We start from the raw sequence: 19,808 nt of genomic DNA on the forward strand, positions 1-19,808 counted from the left end.
CCTCAACTCTGCTACTTTTACCACAGCTCTGCGTCTTAGTTAGCATATAATGTACTAGGTATTTAGTAGTATTATTTTTGTTGTAATGGAATTGGATCAAAGTTGCAGATTCAGCATAATGATACATGGCGAAGGTCACTCGTATTGGACCTGTTTTTACCCGTTTAACCTGGACTGTGTACGTTTTGCTAAGATTTGCTATTTGTTCCTCAATTTTGTACCTTAAATTGTTTATAGAGTACTAGCTATTTAGGATTAGTGTTTGGCGCAGCTAAGCAGCAAAGCCTGTGACGCAATAAACAGGGCTATTTGGTGCATTTTGAAGATAGGTGAATGTGGACAAATCTGTAGGTAATCAATTCTGCCCACCTGAATAATGTTAATGCAAAGATGGCAGACATTATCTTGTGTAGTCTCCTGCTGAAATATCTGCAAGAAAAAAAAGCACAGTTATTACAGCCACAAAACACAAATTATAGACAGCAATAGATCAATACTTTGCTGTTAAGAAAAGTAATGTCAGGCAAAAATAAAAAAAATGTGTGTGAGCCCATATAAATGTTACAACCTTTGAGATGAAACATTCAGAAAATCTTATTAATATAGAATAATCTGATTTGTAGATGATTATTCCCAGACATTAACATTGGCAGTCTTGGTCCTTTCCTAATTCAAAGCCCTATTTTACATCCACCAACAATCACTGCTCCATTTATTAAATGAAATGAGTTACCGGAATGCACACTTTGAAGAATGATCATTTCAATTAAATTTCTCTACCAATCACATAAATGTGAACCAAGGTTATAGTAGATAACCTAATAGCTGGTTGTGAGAACTTAGGTTCACTAAGTTCACTAGGTTCACTAAGTTGATGTCGCACATAAGCAGACAATGTTTTCAGTCTGCGCATGTACCAGAGTCACACTATGATGGTTACTGCAGAAATAATTATTTTCAGTGGGAGTTCCTGGGTGTTAACGGGGAAGGAGGGAGTGGGTGGCTAGCCAGACATGGGTGTTTCGTGATCAGCGAGTGTGGCTCTTTGCAGCTGTTGCACTGATTTTGGTGGCCATGTTCAGAAGTATAGTCTGTGTTTCCATGTTCGATGTGCGGCCGATGGTGAATCCTAATATGCAAATCAGCAGATTTGTGCCGCAGCAGGTGGTGTCTCTGTATAAATCCCATTGGCTTTTGCATTAGCATAAAGACAGTCACGCTGCGGAAAAAGACGCAGTCGCAGCTGCATTACCATCCACCTCTGAAACAGGCCCGTAATGAAGAAAGAAAGAAAGATAGAGGCTAAATAAAATAAGTAGATCGAACTCTGCACGATCACACTTTAAAAACTAACCAAACTGCTCCCATTCACACTAAGGGCTTGATGCATCTAGCAGTGTAAAAAGTGGAGAAGTGGACCAGTGGGGAAGTTGCCCATAGCAACCAGTCAGCATTGAGGTAGCATATATCAAGTACATTCTATTGGTAGAAGCTGATTGGTTGCTATGGGCAACTTCTCCACTCTTTTTACTGGTTGATACATCAACCCCTTAATGATTAGTGCTTCATCCCATTGTTAACAACTGAGTATCCATATGGCTGTCATTATGCCTTTTAAGTAAACATGACAAATTCTTAAATGAGAAATTGCTGTATTTTAATACAGGCTATATAAAGCTAGAATACTACTTATTGAATCATATTATGAAAATTAGAGAAGACTGAACAAAATATCATGACATACAGTTTGAAAATGTGTTAAGCAGAGAAAAATTCCCTAAACAAATTCTATACTGATCATCTTTTACTCTAGATTATATACTCTATAACCTCTACACTTCTTGCACTTATAAAGGACAGACATCAATGGCATAGAGCCTTTCCCAGATGCAAGTCTGTCAAGCAGTGAGCCATTCTGTGCCTGTTTACAGAAGCTCCTCCCTCCTAACCAGGCATCCTGCTAAAGTGAAGTGACACAGAGCATTGCGGACAAATTTAGTTAAGATTGTTTTATGTATATTAGTCAGCTCAATGAAACAATGACTTTAATACAAATTAACATAAACTAATGCTTTTATTTGTTTTTTATATTCTACTTATGTACAAAACTATAAATTATTGCTTTTTACAATGAAATTGTTGCTATTTGTCAAGGATATCCAAAGTGAAGTAACTTTGCTATACTCGCTAATTCATGAAAGCACTGTTCTTCAAACAAAACTACAGTACATACTGATTGAGCTAATTAAAACATACTAATTCCCCCTACTTTAGCATAAGAAAAACAGGCTCCTTAACATAGGAGCCCATTTATCATTCTATTAACCGCAAATATTTAGTAAGCCCCGGATATCTTTGATACCTGCTGTGAACTCTCCATTCCCACATGCAACCGCATCCCTCATAGGCTTCTATGGGGGATGCGACGCTGCCAGATTTACCAATATCCGGAATGCGATGTATTCCCGATATTGGCCCCCGCAGCTAACGCCATCTGAAGATGGCGTTAGCCGCTGCAGCCTATGGGCTACACTCCGCATAATTAGCCGGTGGAGGGTTCCACCGGAACGCTCCTTCGGCAATGGTCACTGCACATGTGCAGTCAGCGGGACTGCGCATGCGCGGCAGCCCCGGCAGCTATTCAGTGCAACACAGGGACAAGCTCCTTTCGGAGCCCCTCTCAATGCATGTGCCAGATAATACATCCCGGCGCTATTATCGTTTGTTGCAATGCGATCATGGGCGATACTGGTATGCCCAGATCACATTGCAAGAGCGATCATTAATAAATGGGGGTCATAGTCATTTTCTATCATATTAAAATATATACTGTACTACATTATAAAGTACATAGGAATTAACCTATGCCTGGTAGCTTTTATTGGGTAGCACAGAAGGTGTAATGGTTAGCATTACTGCCTCACAGCACTGAGGTCGTGGGTTCAATTCCCACCACGGCCCTAACTGTGCAGAGTTTGTATATTCTCCCTTGCTTGCGTGGGTTTCCTCCGGTTTCCTTCCACACTCCAAAAATATACTGGTAGGTTAATTGGCTCTCAGCAAAAAGAAAATTAACCCTAGTGTGTATGTGTGTGAGTGTGTGTTAGGGAATATAGAATGAAAGCTCCACTGGGGCAGGGACTGATGTGAATGGCCAAATATTCTCTGTAAAGCGCTGCGGAATGTGTGCGCGCTATATAAATAACTGGTAATAATAATAATAATAATTGTGTGAGGACTAATATAGTTACCTACTACTTAGGGATGTAAACAGATAAAAATCAATAAAAACAGAAAGTTTCCTCATGCCCTGACCCATACAGTGATACTCACACTTGCTTCAGCAGGCTTACATTCTAGCACACCTTTCAGTGACTGCAGGGACTGGACAACACACTGCTCAAATTGAGATGGCTACAAAATGAAAAGGAAAAAAAAAAAAACATTAATATAACAAGCAAATTAAAAGGTGCAAACATTTTAATATTTGTAAACATGCAAAAACTTAACTGATTTTGTTAAGCACATATTTAAAGGGTTTATATCACTGCTTTGCAAAACTAGACATACTGTATAGTTATTTTTGCTGTTTAAAAGAACTGACATTGCTGCCTGACATGTCATTGGATTTATCACTGTATTTGCAATGCTTTCTAGGAATAGCAATTGTAAAACCATACTAAGAAATAAAACTACATTCTTAAATATAATCACTCAGAATTAATCATGCATTTCACAATGAAATTACTTGCAAAATGAATCAAACTGAATTTCAAAAGAGATTTAAAAAATCTATTCTTGTGTCATTAAACTCTACAATATTAATGATCACAATAATATCCTTAGCAAGTAAGGGAAATCTTACTGTAACTTCTGCCCGTTCCAGGTACCAAAAGTTTTTTTTCCCATTAGGTTACTGACAGAAATAAAACCACTACTGTGGTATCATTGCTAATCACTAGTAACAATTCCAAGTTGTTCCCGTTACAAGTTATGTTCAAAACATATGGTTATGTGGCTAAAGGATATTGAGCAGTCAAAGCTGTAGCAGATAATACAAAAATAAATGCCTTGAAAGCTCAGGCAATTGAAATATATATATATTTACAGTATATATAGATTTCTGGCACCATAGATGAAGAGTGCCGTAGAATAAAGCCTAATTGTTTATAACAATATTTTGTGGTCACAATCTTTCATGAACCCCATTTCCAGCTTATGAATGCCAATTTGCGTCAGCCAATTCCCCAAGTGTACACTAATTGTAATGCACTGTCTCTTTCAGCCTAAGGGCTGGGAGACCCCAACCCACAAATAAAGCATAGCTTATTTTTAAAATCTGTATATCATCTAGTGTGGTAGGAAGCAGAGTATTGTCGCGTTCTTTGAGGGACAGTGTAAGACTGGCCAGATGGGAACACTTTGGTGCAGTTGGTCAGCTGAAACATAATTTAAAATGAGATACAGTTTGGAGAGTAACAGGTGAATGCAGATGTGTCCTCATACACCTAGCCTCAATAAACCATGCGGCGCAAGTGGCCTGGTGCGAGTGAATCGTGCCGAGCAGTGTAGCATTTTTTTTGCATCTTTCTTTGCCTGAAAAGGTGTCTCAGGGCCAGATTCAGCATGGATCGCTATTCTGCTTATACGCACGCAACTGCATTGGTAATATCAGCAGTGCTATTTAAATGTGTGCATTCACATTGTGTACGCAGCCTGACATAAGGACGCCCACTTCCCCTTACTCACATCAGTATACTAGGGCAACATAGCGAAACAACATTGAGTAACATCGGACCCATGCACACAGTTAAGGAAGCCCAGACCTCACTCAGGAATTGCTAACTTCTGCGCTCGCTATGAAACCTCAGGAGGTTTCAAGTCCATGCAACGGCGTTGAAACACACTGACACGCCTGTGTTCGCCCGACCACCCCCCGTCATCACCCACAAACGGCACTTCCTGTCAATCACTCTACTCTGGGTCCGTGCAGCCTCTGCAGATGCAGTTCCCACCGCAATTACTAGTTCGCGCGCTGCGATGCATGCGCAGTGCGAATTAATCGACCGATTGCGTACGTATACACAACTGTGTTCCATGCTGTATCAAGCCCTTAGTCACAATTGGATCCGACAAACCGCTTCACGAGACTGCACAGATTAATTTCATATGCAAAACATATATCTGAGCAAGTCTGAATCTGTATATAAAGCAGGGATGGGGAATCTCCTACCCGGGGCCGTATATGGCCCCCAGGAATCATTTGGTCTGGCCCTCTGAGCTTTTTTCTGCTAGCCTCATCTGGCTAGCAGGGTACCTAGAATGGTAGCCTGCAGCCAGAATCTATGCAGCAGTGCCGCCTGGAACGTCCTTAGGATGCTTCAGGCGGTTACACTGCTGCCCTTACAGCTCTCCGGAGCATCCTCAGGATGCTCCGGGCATTGCTGTAATCACCGGAAATTGTGGCCCTGCCCCTGTGTGAAGTCACACGAAGAGGCATGGCCTGCACCGGGCCCACAAATAATGTTATATACTGTATATCAAAATGGCCCTCGGCAGAAAAAAAAGGTTCCCCATCCCTGATATAAAGCCTAACTGATCTTATCGTTGAAAAAAGCTGCAAACTACTGAGCTGTACTAAAGCCACGATGAGACAGTCAGACAGGACATTGCACAGCGGGAGGATACATTTTAGCCCTTTTTACCCCCTTAGGGGTCAAATTTTGAAAAATTCCTTCTTAGTGGGCACCAGCGTCATGGAAGGAATATACTCCCCGATTTTCATACTTCTAGGTCCAGGGGTTTGGGCTGGGCGTTGAGGCAGCGAGGTAGTAATTCAGTCCGTCAGTCAGGACATCTGATTTTATATATTTATATATGATACATAAAGATCATATAATGGGTCGATCAGAAGGTAGTATAAACCATGTTTTTAAAGTTGTGCGAGTTGTTTAAAAATTTAATGCCACCAACAGCAGCATAAGGACAAAATATACACAATTAGCACCTACACAGATGTTTCTCAATTTTCTACTATAATGACAAATATTCAGAACTGTACAACAGCTTTTTTACAGTGTTTGCTCTATAAAATACATACAGTATATTAATGTCTCTCACAGCCCTCCCCTAGCACAAACAGCTCTCCCCTCCTCCACAGTTATCCCCCTCATCCCTCCCCGCGATGCAGATCTTGCCCTTCTGCATGTGGATCACTATTGAGCCCGAAGCACACTGACATCGGTGCCTTCAGGAAGGGAGCTTGGTGTGGGCAAAGCCGAACGGCCCACACCAAGCCCCCCGTCTATAAGCACTGATATCAATGTGTTTAGGCTAAAAAGGTAATTCCACCCCCCCCAACGCCGCCCAGCAGAAAATAGATGTTCACTGAAAAAAATAACTTTGTTTTCAGCACATACTGCAGCCAGTTAAGAGGCAGGGCACCCTGGGGCCTACCAGTACCTATGTGGCCACCTCTACTGCCTTGTGGATAACCCAGCCCTGTACCCAACCTGCTCTCGACCTGTAAGTCAGCCAAATTGTGATCACACTTTTTTTTAATACAAAAATAAAGCAAATAATGAAATTTGCATAGCATATGTAGACATTTCAATTCATGTAATATTAACTACATTTCTTTAACAAACCACAAAGTGGACCAGTCTACATATCACATTAACCAGTACATACATTAAAAAACACAATAAAAATATCTTTGAACATACAACACAAAACAAAATATATGTTTACACAGAGGGTTTGACAGTTTCTTCTATAGCAGAATCTTTAAAAATCTGTAGGAAGTTGCCCATCTTGTGGGAAGCTGAGAACATTCATGAATATTCTTGACAGAATGAGCAGCCCATGTATTGGTAGGAGCATATTTACTTAACTCCAGAGACTTCTCAGCCCGGGATGGCAAGGGCAAGTCTTGGGATTTGTGGCCATGGTTAGTGAGGTTTAGAAATAGACTGGCAAGATTTATTCCTAATTAGGCTCTTTAAAGTCTTTGAAGGTATGAGAGATCAGTATATAGCACTAAAAGGTCATTTAAAGAATGCCTATTGCAGAGGTGGTCAAAGCGTCGTGAGCGACTTGTCAACCTCAGGCACTCACGATCATGTTGGCCCATCCAGAAGCAGTTAGCAGTGTCCAATAAGAATCAATGTGATTCTTATTGGCTGCTGCGCCAAAATCACAGGTGAGGTGCTAAAGTGGCTGCCATGTTTGCTTGTGGTCAGTGATAATTATTGGCGAACTGAAGCAGGCTGTCTGCAGGCTGTCACTGTGATAGCAATAGCCAATAAGAATCAGGCTGATTCTCATTGGCTGAGACTGTCACATGTAACAGCCTCCATTGTGCCAGTGCCAGAGCTGGGTTAAGGTGGGGCATGGGGGCAGATCTGGCACGAAGGCACCAAACCCCAAACCCTGGACCAATCAAGATGGGCGGGCCTGCAATGAGGCTGCTGCTGGACTGCTGGTGTCGCCCACAGCTGAGGGCAGGGAGGGACTGGGAGCTCCTCTCTCTCAGACAGATCAGTCTTCGGTGGGAGGCTGGGGCAATTTAATGTATGTTTGATTTTTTTATGTGAGGGACAATGTTTTGGTTTCTTCTTGTGGGGGGGGGGCATTGGGTTTGGGCTTTTTGCTGTGATGGCCAATGTGTGTGTTTTTTTTTCCTATGGGGGCCAATGTGTGATTTTGGCAGGACAGACCCCACGCCCCTTGCTGCAAGGTCACGCCCTCTTTTTTGGCACGCCATGCCCCCCCTTTTAAAAAATAATAATATTTAGATACTTGGTAGATCACGGAAGATTTTAACTTTTAAAGTAGATCACAGAGACAAAAAGTCTGGCCATCCCTGACCTAGGGCAGTGTTTTCCAAAGTTTCTCCCCAGGGAGCATTAACAGTGCATTGTTTCCATATTTCCTATTTGGTGCAAAGGTGTGTTCATTACTGGCTGACATTTTAAAAATCCAGATGCTATTTATTTAACTTGTAATTCTGTGAGACCTGGAAAACATGCACTGTTCGGAATGAGTTTGGGAAACACTGACCTAGGGTATGTACTTGTGGTACCAGAAGAAGGGACACATTCTGTACCAGAATTTTCTTGTGTGTAAATAACTGTACATTGTTATTTTGCTCAGGCTGTACTGTTAATGTTAGATTCTTAAAAACTGCTTGACAGGAACTCTTTAATTACCATCTCCCAATAACAAGATACCTAGGGGCAAATGTACTAGTTTGCGAATTACCGGTCGAGTTAAAGCTCGCAGCAACTATCTGCTGGATGTAATAGCATGCAATTTTAATGCTCAGGGCGGCAACTTGCCGGTGATGTGCGATGGGTTATGAAGCTACACTTGCCAGCGTTTTTGCTGGAAAAAAAAAATGCATAAAATGCAAGCCTAGGCAGAACCAGCACTAGTGCTTCTGCCTCGGCTTGTATTAGAAAAAATATAGTGGAAACAAAGTGTGGGGTCCCCCTAATTTTTCCTTTACCAGCACACTAGGCTTGACCAGCTTGGGCTAGTGCATAAGTTCCCAAAGTCCGCCATTACAGTCCACATTTTAGGGATATCTAAATGGTTAAATCCAGATGGTTAAATCAAATGGATTGAGGTACTAATTAAGTCACCTGTGCTCAAGCATGGATATCCCTAAAACGTGGACTGTAATTGCGGACTTTGGGAACCTCTGGACTAGTGGAATCATATAGGTAGACCCACTATGATTTCAACAGGTTTGGAACAGTTGGCACCAGGGCTGCTTTCCCCAGGGAAGTGGGGCCTTAGGAAGAAAAAGGTGTGAGCTCCCCCTCCTGGGTATAATCAGCCAGTAGCACGTGGGCTCTTCTTCTGTACCTCCGAGGCCTGCAGTAAGACGGAATAATTGTACAATAATATGAATAATAATGTCCTTAACTGGTGCAATACAAGTATTGTCATATCCAATTGTAGGGGCTGCCAGGGCATGCTGACAGTTTAAGAACCACAAGTGCCAGTATGCCCTGGCATACAGTTCCACTGGCACCTGTAGTGTACCTATAAAAGAAATAATAAAAAAAAAAAACCTACTGAACCTAAAAACAGAATTGAAAAGAAAACAATATTAAAATAAAGCTCCTCAAAATCCCTATTCAACCCAGTTATTACTTACAGAATCATTGACATCCTCACACATGGCAAAAAAAATAAGAGCTATGGTAGACTTCCCTTTGTTAACTCTTTTTCTTCAAGGTCAATAGGGTCCACAGGAACTACCTTGGGGGGTATGTGGTTGGAGTAATCCAGGCACCAAACAGCCAAAGTTTTAGCTCCCAGAATGCCCTGATCCTCTTCCATATATACCCCACCGCCAGCCACAGGCATTCAGTTTGTAAACAAGCCCAATGGCAGGAGAAGGAAAGTGGAGAAGAAAGAACAAATTACACTAGAAACACTCTCACAAAGATGAGGGAATCCGTGACAAGAAGGAACAAATCCCAACTGAGGCCAGGTGCGTCAGGGTAGGCGCCCTGTGGACCTTGAAGATAAAAAGGTAAGTCTACCATAACTCTCATTTTCTTCTTCAGGTTCCATAGGGTCCACAAGAATGCCCTAAAGCAGTTCCCTTAAGGGTGGGGACGCTCCTGAGCAGAGAGGAGAATCCACCGCCCAAAGGAAGCATCCTGGGAGGCAAAAGTCTAAACGCCCACAATGATCCCACAGACCAAGTAGAATGTGCTGTCACAGTGATGGGAACAGGGAGACCAGCCTGTGTATAAACCTGAGATATAGTCATACGCAGCCACCGAGCCAGAGTCTGCTTGTTAGCTGGCCAGCCTTGCTTGTGAAACCCATATATAAACACAAAAAGTGCATCTGATTGATCCACGTAGATATGAAGGGCTCGAACCACATCCAGGGAAACTTCACCTACAGAAAGGTCTGAAGACTGAAAGGCCGAAACAACAATTTGTATTTCATATGAAAATGGAATACCACCTCAGAAGGTAACCCGCCCATGTACAGAGGACAGCTTATATTTTATATATAAAAAATGGGGAGCGACACGAAAGCATGGCCAAATCAGAAACTCTGCGAGCTGAGGAGATAGCGAGGAGAACGTGTCTTTGCTGTCAACCATTTGAGGTCGACTGTGTCCAAGGGCTCAAAGGGAGGATAAATCCCACAGTGCCACCGGAGGGACAATTGGTGGTTGAAGGTGGAGAACATCCTGCAAAAATGTTCCAATATCCAGCAGGGGAGCGAATCTGTGCTGGAATGAAACTGACAATGCAGAAACCTGAAATCTCAAGGTAGTCAGGCAAAGACCGAGGTCTAGTCCAGCTTGCAGAAAAGCAAGAATTCAGGAGACCCTGAAAACTTTAGGGTCATACTCTCTGTGGGAACACCATTGAAAAAAAAAAGAATGCCAAATCCTGTAATAGATGCGGGCAGAGGAAGGCTTTCTTGCCCTGAGCATCGTCTGAATCACAGAAGTAGAAAAACCTTTTGCTTTTAAGACGGAAGACTCAAGAGCCATGCTGTCAAAGCCAGACGAGGTTGGTTCGGATGTAGGTAGGGACCCTGCACTAACAAATCCGGCCGTAGAGGAAGTGGATCGTCTATAGATAGACATGTCAGATCGGCGAACCAATGTCACCTGCGCCAAGCCGGAGCTATTAGTATCACCCTGCCACCTTCTTGCTTGAATTTTCTGAGGACCCTTGGTAGGAGGGAGAATGGAGGAAACAGGTATGCCAACCTTAAGTCCCACCTCACTGCCAGAGCATCCACAAAAGCAGCTGAGGGGTCTCTTGTCCTGGACCCGTACCTGGGGACTTTGTGGATGTGATGTGATGACATGAGGTCTACGTCCAGTAGTCCTCACTTGTCCATCAGGAGCTGAAAGACGTTCTGACGACTTAAGAAGTCCTCTTGCCAGTTGAGGATTCCTGGGATGAATATTGCAGATATTGCTGGAAGATGGTGTTCTACCCAAACCAGAATGTTCGCCACTGCCCTGGACAGCCGGACATCATGTGCCTCCCTGATGGTTGATGTAGGCCACTGTGGTCACATTGTTGGACTGAATCTGGACAGGCCCGCCCTGAAAGAGATCCTGTGCCAGAATGAGCACCTTGTGCACTGCACTGCACGAAGCTCCAAAATGTTTATGGGCAGGTGACTTTCCTGAGCGGTCATCTTCCCTGAAAGGTGTGATGACCTATCACCGCGCCCCATCCTCGAAGACTTGCGTCCGTGGTGAGGAGAACACAATTTCCATAATGGGTGACCCTTGTTCAAATGAGCTGTCTGCAGCCACCATGAGAGGGAGAGCCGAACCTCTGGCGAGATGAGGATCGTTTGAGACCTTATCAGATTATACTGACCATCCCACTGAGACAGAATGCATTGCAGCAGGGGCCTGGAATGGAAGTGGGCATATGCCACCATGTCGAAGGTGGATACCATGGACCCCAGGACCTGCATTACTGTGAGAACTGATACTCTTCGATTACGGAGCAATTTGTACACCCGCAATTGTAGAGCAGAAATCTTGTCCCCCGGTAGAAAGATCCTTTGTGCCAGGGAATCCAGTAACGCCCCCAGATGTACCATCTGTTGCGTTGGAGAAAGAGAAGACTTTTTCCAATGGACTATCCAGCCATGCTCTTGTAGACAGACAATGGTCACCTGGAGATGACTGCACCAATATCAGAGGTCATCCAAGTATGGCAGTATCCCGACTCCTTGTTGTCTGAGATGAGCCGTCATGACTGCCATTATCTTGGTAAACACCCGTGGGGCTGTGGACAGACCAAAGGGCAGAGCCTGAAACTGGTAATGTTGCTGATGAATAGCAAACCTCATAAACCTTTGGTGAGATACGCATCCTGAATGTCCAGGGAAACCATAAAATCCCCAGGCTCCATTGCCAGCATAATTGCCCGTAGGGTTTCCATACGGAACTTGGGCACATGGATAAACCTGTTGAGAAATTTCAGATTCAGAATAGGGTGATGAGACCTATTCGGCTTCTGAATCAAGAATAAACTTGAATAATAACCCCTTCCTTGTTGGGCCAAAGGAACAGGGATTATTACCCCTGAACTAAGCAGGCCAGGGCTTTGACCGGGTCTGATGGATGAGCTGTGCAAAAGAAAAAAATTCAGAGTAGGAAGCCTCAGAAACATGAGGGCATATCCTTGAGAGACCACTTCTCGAACTCAAGAATCCGTTGTTTGATGTTAGGCGTAAGAAAACTGGAGAAGTTGTCCTCCCACCCTGAGAGCCTCCAGGGGGAGGCCTGCCCCATCAGGCAGAAGGTTTACCATCTGGCTTGGAAGCTGGACGTCTGACTGACCATGATTTCTTGGTTTGCAGTTTGGCTTTCCTGCGGGAATTATCTGGTCTGGAAAAAGAATATCCTTTTGCCCTTCCTTGCTGGCAAATAGGTCCGAAACGAAGACTGCCTATATTTAGAGGTATTTGCAGATGGTAATCCGGCAGATTTTGATGCTGCCAAAGTAGCCACTATGTTATCCAATTCTGGTCCAAACAGTATTTTTCCAGCAAAAGGCAAGGATTTGAGAGCTTTCTTGGATCCCGCATCTGCCTTCCAGTACCTTAACCAAAAGATTCTGCGAACAACAACCGAAGCTGCAGATACTCTAGAAGCCAGAAGTCCTGCGTCAATAACCGCTTCTCCCACATAAGCAGCCGCTTCTCGCATTTGGGAGAGATAGGACAGTTGTTCTCTGGTAGCCTGTGACATACTGTCTTCCAGTGCTTTCGTCCATACCTCCATAGCCTTGGCTACCCAGGCTACGGCCATAGGCGGTCGGGTAATAGCTCCAGATAATGATAAAACTGATTTCATTCATGATTGAAGTTTTCTATCTGTAACATCCTTGAGTGAGGATGCGGATGGAACAGCTAATATAGAGCTCCTGATCAACCGTCTCACATGAGCATCGATAGTCGGAGGGACTTCCCACTTAGTACATTCACCAGGTGAAAATGTGTACAGAGATGTTAACCTCTTTGTAGCATGCAAACGTCTATCTGGAGTGCTGCATGCTTTAGCCATGAGGTCCGTCAGCTGCTCAGACTGAGGAAAGTAATCCTTTCCCACTTTCTGACACCTAAAGACTGGAGTCATAGATTTAGGAGGAACCTCCTCTTCCTCTATACTAAGGACGGATCTAACCACTCTTACCAGAGAGGGGACATCCACGGAGGATTGGTGGTCTTTCCCAGCTGAGAGAGACCCAGAAGAGGAACCCTGTGTATCCTCATCTGATGTGTTAGAATTCCCAGGTTGCGCCTGATGGGATACTCTCTTATGCCCATGCTTAATGGTAACTGGTCTATTCGCTTGCACCACTTGCTGAGCAGCGGTGGATGGTTGAACCATACTCTGACTTGAGTGAGCATAGGCATCTATCCAGAAAGGATGCATGGGGGGCATACACATAGCAGGATGTAACTGCTGCGGGTACCCCATAGTGGGAGGCAGTACCGGAGCTGCTGCCCAGTCCACTAAATGTGACATAACTTGAGACCAAGAGGACACCCTGGGTGGCTCTTGTACAGGAGCTGGTGTACTGGATTGGAGAGGTGGCTCTTTAAAATAGCTAGCACACAAAACATCTTGCATGAAATCCTTAGCTGACAAGCCCTTCAAACAGGACTTACATGAAACCAGCACAGGAGCCTCAACCTCCTACTTCCCTTTTACCTTTGACATATCAATGTATAAAATGTACAAGGTATAAACGCAATGCAATGTGACAGCCTTCTCAAGTACCAGTATTTGAGAAGTACACAGAAAACCCCACACACCTTATACAGAGGTATGAGGAGAAACACAGTGATAGATATAACTGACAGTCAGAAATAAGTGTCAGTATCAATACAGGAGCTAGCACAAGTCACATACAATGTATATGCAATTTAATCGCAATGGGCTCTGATACAACTGACCAACACCCAAGGCTTGGTAGGATGTAGAGCACTATATACTTGACCCAGGGGAGTGGTATACAATTATTACCTCCGTACCCAAAGCTCCGGGAGTATTGGCAGTAGTGATATTGGCAGTAGGACTGGTTATACCCAGAAGGAGGAGCCTACACTTTTTATTTTTGCGGGCCCCACTCCCTTGGGGAAACCAGCCCTGGTGCCAACTGATACTACGGACCTCCCCTTTATGATTCCACTAACCTTGGCTGGTCAAGCCTAATGCCGGTAAATGAATTGGGGGAACCCCATGCTCTGTCCCACCCAGTTTTTCCATTACCAGCTTACGGTATGTAAAAGCATTAATGCTGGTTCTGCATGGGGGAAGGGGGAAACTACAGTTTTTTTCTTTAAAAGTTTAATTTCAACATAATTAAAACATATGGAGCACAGCTTACTTTAATATTGAGGCCTGTCTACTCTTTAGGAAGTTATCTGGCACATTTCTGATGACTTTTCAATTTGTGAGTTACATCACGGTGAGAATGATTGGGGCGCAATTCTGTAGAATTAGGTTTAGTCGCATTCTGGGCCTGATTCAGAAATGAACGGAATTGCACAGCCGCACACACGCCCTGTTTCCGGGAACGCTGCCAGGGAACACCCCCGCTCCGCCTCCCAAATGCGACAGCCTGTCAACCAGGCTGCGGCTGGGACACACTGTGTGCAGGCTCGAAGTCGGAGGGCTGCACATGCACAGTACACCTGCATCGCATGCGCAGTCCTCCAAACATCTGAGATGTGCGCTAGCCATCAGGTTAGCGCACATCTCTGAATCAAGCCCTTTTTCATATATACGGTGACTTGAAAGTCAGCAGAAATAAGCCAGAATCGGACCACTTTTTCAAACTCACATCTATTACATTTGGCCCCTAGTCCGTACCCAAGGCTGCGTAACAGTGGTGTACTGCGGGCCTGATTCACTACAAATCGCTATTCTGCTTATACACATGCAACGCAGTTGCTAATATCAGCGGGATGCAGTATGTAAATGATTGCAATCGCATTGCGATAGCTGCCTAACATTAGGACGCCCACTTCCCTTTACCAACATCAGCATACTTTGTCAACATAGCGAAACCATCGGTACAATCGAGTACCATCGGACAAATACTCACACTTGCACAAGCCCTGACCTTACTCAGAAATTGCTAACAGCCACGCACGCTATGAGGCCTCAGGCTGCATATGGTATCGCAGTGGATAATTTATGCACACCCTTGCAATAGCATGCGAACGCACCGGTACGGCTGTGTTCGGCCGACTACCCCTTCCCCCGTCACCACGCACAAACGGCATGTCAATCACTCTGGCATGGGTCTGCGTATCCTCTGTAATTGCAGTTCCCATGGCAGTGGATAGTTCGCACGATGCATACGCATGCACAAAACGCAACAATCGGCCAATTGCGTGCCTATAAGCAACTATGTTCCTTGCTGAATCAGGCCCTGTATGCATAGAACACAACCGCATGGAGATGTACCTAGCTCCTTACTTTTCCCTTGAGCTTCTACACAGTTCTCATATTGTTCCAGTTTGCTTAAGGAATGACCAATTGCACCGCTCAGATCAGAACACATCTCTTAAGGCACTTGCAGTGTGTACATTATGGGAGGCGCTAAGAAGTGTCTTAATTTTGAAGAAATAAGTACCCTGTGGTATGTAGCACCTGTATAATAAAGATATATGCATTACAATTTCAAATGTACAGTACGTACCAAAGAGCTTAAACCTTCATTATCAATGATGCAATCTTCTTTGTCAGCTAACCGCTTTACTTCTGAAAAAGTCAAAATTAGCACATTATTAAGACTTATACTGATGTTTGAGAAATATTTTATTAATACTTTCAAAGTAATTTATCTCACAACATTTTTCACAGACTGGGGGCTGCCATGCCATAGTCTCTATTCTCTCTCTCTACCCGTTCTTGCTTGGTTATCTGCTAACAGTTTTAAAGCTTATTCCAGTTTGTTGCCCTCTTAAACAGGCTAAAGAAATTGAAGTTTGGACAGAAATGATCTGTTCCTTAATAAGATGGGAAAAGAATGATAGTTAAACATCAATGCGGGGACATTGATACTCACCTAGAGTCCTGTATATGCTCATTCAGATTGTGCGTAACAATTTATTTTAGTTAAATAGTTTTATTTGAGGTTTAGCCTCTTTGTTATTGTTAAAACAATAAAGTGCCGCTCTTTTCTCTGCAGCTTTTTAGTCTTCAATTTCCCTGCTGTGTGTGCTGCTAAACAACAGGTAGCAGTGTAAACCACTTGTTTTCAAATAGTAGCTTAGGAAACTCCGCAAGAGAAATAACTGAAGAGGCGAGTGGATCAAGGTGTTATGTTACGTTTAGAAGAAACTGAGATATTTACAGTTAAAGATGAATTATTAGAACTTAAGAATTGGACACAGCAATTTTATACACAAAATATATCAGTAAAAATAGACTACCAATATTGAAAATAGCATTGTTACACTATAGTCCCTAAGTCACAACACCATCATCCATTTATAAAAGTCATTTTTCAGAAACTTGTTACATAACACCTTCATCCACACGCCTCTTCAACTGCAACCTAAACTGCCATACAAGGTTCTTCCAATTGTTTGTCACCTGTATATGCAGCAATGCAATTAAACAGACTGTTAAATTAATAACCTGGCATTTAATTTTTTTCAATATATATAACATTATAGGACAGCAATCTAGCTATATTTGAGTAGAAAACAGAAACAGCATAAATAGGTATGTGTTTATGATGCTGGCGGTCGCTATGCCGACCGCCGGCATCTCCACTACAGAATCCCGGTGAGGGTTAATTAGCCTACACCGGGAGACCGGCGCCCGGCATCCCGATCGAAGGGATGCCGAGCACGGACAGTCGCGCGGGGGGGAGCGTTAGGTTTAGGGTTCCGGGGAGGATTTAGTGTTAGGCACCCTCCCCCCAGAGGTTAGGTTTAGGCTAGGGGGAGGGAGGGTAAAGGGGCACATCCACTAGACGATCTACTCCCGGTCCAATCTCTAAACGATTTTCCCTTGAAATGTTATCTTTCAGTCTGAACGATTTGTAAACGATCTTTAATAGATCAAGTAAAATTGACCTGCATGTTCGGTCAACTGACGAGACGATCAAACGACCAGCGGGAGTGCGCATCGTTGATCATTAACGACCAAATACTGCATGATTTATAAACGATTGAACGATAACGACATCGTTATCGTTCAATCGCCTGCTAAAATCGTGTAGTGGATTACCCCCTTTAGGGTTAGGCACCCCCCCGGGGGACTTAAGTTTAAAAGGCGGGGAAAGGGTGGGTTAGGTTTAGGCACGGGGGGGTGGGGAGGTTAGGGTTAGGCACCCTAAAGGAGGGTTAGGGGATAGATTAGGTTAGATAATACTTACCTTTCGGATGATCGGGATTTCCTTCTACGTCGGGCTGCAGCTGCCGGGACTTGAACCGCCGGACAATGTGGCTGGCGGTGTAACATATGTATTCCCATAAATATATGTGGGATAATTTACCATCTATAGTAAAATATAAGGCTATTAGAAGTCCATGGGGCTCTCAATGATCATAAATAAGCACAAAATCGCACAACTCAAAGGTGACTTCAGTTATGTCTCACAGTAGTGGTTGTATTATCCTTTAAATGCACGGTTAGCCATTTCTGGCAAAAATTATTTTGTCTACTGTTGTATTTAATTATGTTTTCGTTTACTTAATTGCTTGTTGGATCATGAAAGTCACACAATTGCATCTTCAGAGGATTCCGTAAAAGGCAACATGAGGGAAGGGTCGGGCAGCACCTGGACCTGGAGGCAAATTTCATATAAGAAAGGGGGCTGCCAGCTTCACTTAGGAAGTGGGTGGCTCGCGGGAGACTGGCCAACTCTTTCGGGAGTTCAGGAGATGCCCCAAAATTCAGGACACTCCTAGACAAACCAGGAGAGTTGGCAAGTATGATTTTAACCAAGGGCTTAAGCTATAGTAGCTGCAGGGGGTACGGCTGCTACAGGGCCTGGTCTTCCCCTGCACCCAGTTACACTGCCAGAAGATGGGCGGTCACCTTCCTTAGCCCTTTGGATGGTTTTTAATTTCTTACCAGTGGGCTGCTTCCAGTGCAGCACTTCTGCGTCGGGGCAATATATATCGTGCAATGAATCACATAGTATGTACCCAGCTTTACACAAAAGCACAGAGGCCACATGGGAAATTACTAAAACATATTTTAACTAAACACTGTTGCAAGTAAACACTGTAATGAAACATTTGTAGGAAGAAAAGGCAACAAATGTTAGGTAAGAATGGAATTGAAGGTAAGAAGGAAAACAAGAGCATTGAAAACTTAAAATAAATAGAAGGGACTGAAACTTCTGGAATTACAAAGAATGTATCAAAATACAGTATGTAGAAAGGAAATCAGGTTAGCAAAGACTGAAGCTGAAAAATGGTTTGTAAAAGAAATTCTAGTCCCAAGACATTTTTGAAACACATAGCAAGAAAAATAAAACGTAGAATGGGGCTAATTCAGCATTGCACGATGAACACAGATTCCCGATTATCAGGACCTGTTCTGTGCATGTGCAGAATGAGTCCTGCATGATCACGTGCAGCCCCCGCTATGCCTCTGCCTGATTGACAGGTAGAGGCATTTAAAGAATGGTGCGAGGTTGGGGACAGCTGGCGTTCCCGGACAGAGGGGCGTATCAGCCCCTTTATCCGGGCGTGGCAAGGCCTAGGGCTGTGTAGTTTCCTGGCCTCGCAAGCTGGCCAGCGTTCGTAAGCTGAGGCTCACTCAGATGGCTGGTGCCGCCCACCATCGTAACAGTCCATCCAGCAAGCAAATGATTCCACCACGCCAGGCAAGATGTTCATTTCTTCTGAACATCGTTACAGGTGACCTAGAACGTAAAGTGCCCATAACTGCTGATGATACGAAGCTATATAGCGGTACTGTAGTAACACAAAGCAGAATAGTAGCTTGCTACAGAAAGCTTTATACAAAACGGTAAACCAGGCTGTGGCATGGAAGATACAGTTGAACGTAGATAAATTTAGTGTTATGCAACTATGCCATGGTAGTGCTATTTACACAGTAAATGAAATGCAATTTGGGGGAAAAAAAAAAACTGGAAAAGGACATGGGAATAATAGTTGAGAGAAAGTGTGCATAAATCCTAGGATACATTAAACGTAATAGTACCATTACAGTATCCGTTAGATGAAGTACAGTTTTGGGTAACTCAGGAAAACTCAAGGGGGATCAGTGAATGTGAGGATTACATTTATAAAGAGAGGTTTGTAAAATGAGGTATGTTTACTTTGCCAAAACGATATATTAGAAGTGACTTAATGAATATACTTCGTATATATGCAATCAAAGATTGGTCTATTGAGTCTCTTACCAAGACCCATACAGCAGACAAAGGTGATCAGTTGCAAATGGAATACATACAGGTTCAATGTCAACATGGGAAAGGGCTCCTTAAAGGTAAGTAAGATGTGGATTTCATAACCAAATGAGGTGGTGATGGCAAATTCACAAACAAAATGGACTGGATACAAGAAATGGTATTAGAGGACATTATGGTGATAATGCATGCAGGGAATTATCAGATTACCATTTTGGAGTCAGGAAGCAAGCGTTTGAAGCTAAATAGGCAACTGCTACAATCAAAGTATTGATTGCCCCTGGTACAATGTAACTATGATGTATGAAAGGTTGAGCTTTATGCACCTTTATTTTTGACACGATGTAAGATAAGACACCTGCCAAAAACACACTC

General features: G+C 43.5%; 1 protein-coding gene across 1 annotated transcript in view; it reads right to left on the reverse strand.

Annotated features, from left to right (window-relative positions):
* EXOC2 (exocyst complex component 2) overlaps positions 1–19,808 on the reverse strand; it is a 222,857-nt gene that overhangs the window by 59,948 nt on the left and 143,101 nt on the right. Inside the window, exons 16-18 of the mRNA XM_088471721.1 lie at positions 15,735–15,796; positions 3,334–3,414; positions 370–429 (exon numbers count right to left, since the gene is read on the reverse strand). Of these exons, the coding sequence (XP_088327847.1) occupies positions 370–429; positions 3,334–3,414; positions 15,735–15,796 (203 nt within the window). The remainder of the gene's footprint in view (positions 1–369; positions 430–3,333; positions 3,415–15,734; positions 15,797–19,808) is intronic.

Source organism: Taudactylus pleione, unplaced genomic scaffold (assembly GCF_031769625.1).
Source record: "Taudactylus pleione unplaced genomic scaffold, aTauple2 ptg000116l, whole genome shotgun sequence".
In the NCBI taxonomy this organism is placed as follows: Eukaryota; Metazoa; Chordata; class Amphibia; order Anura; family Myobatrachidae; genus Taudactylus; species Taudactylus pleione.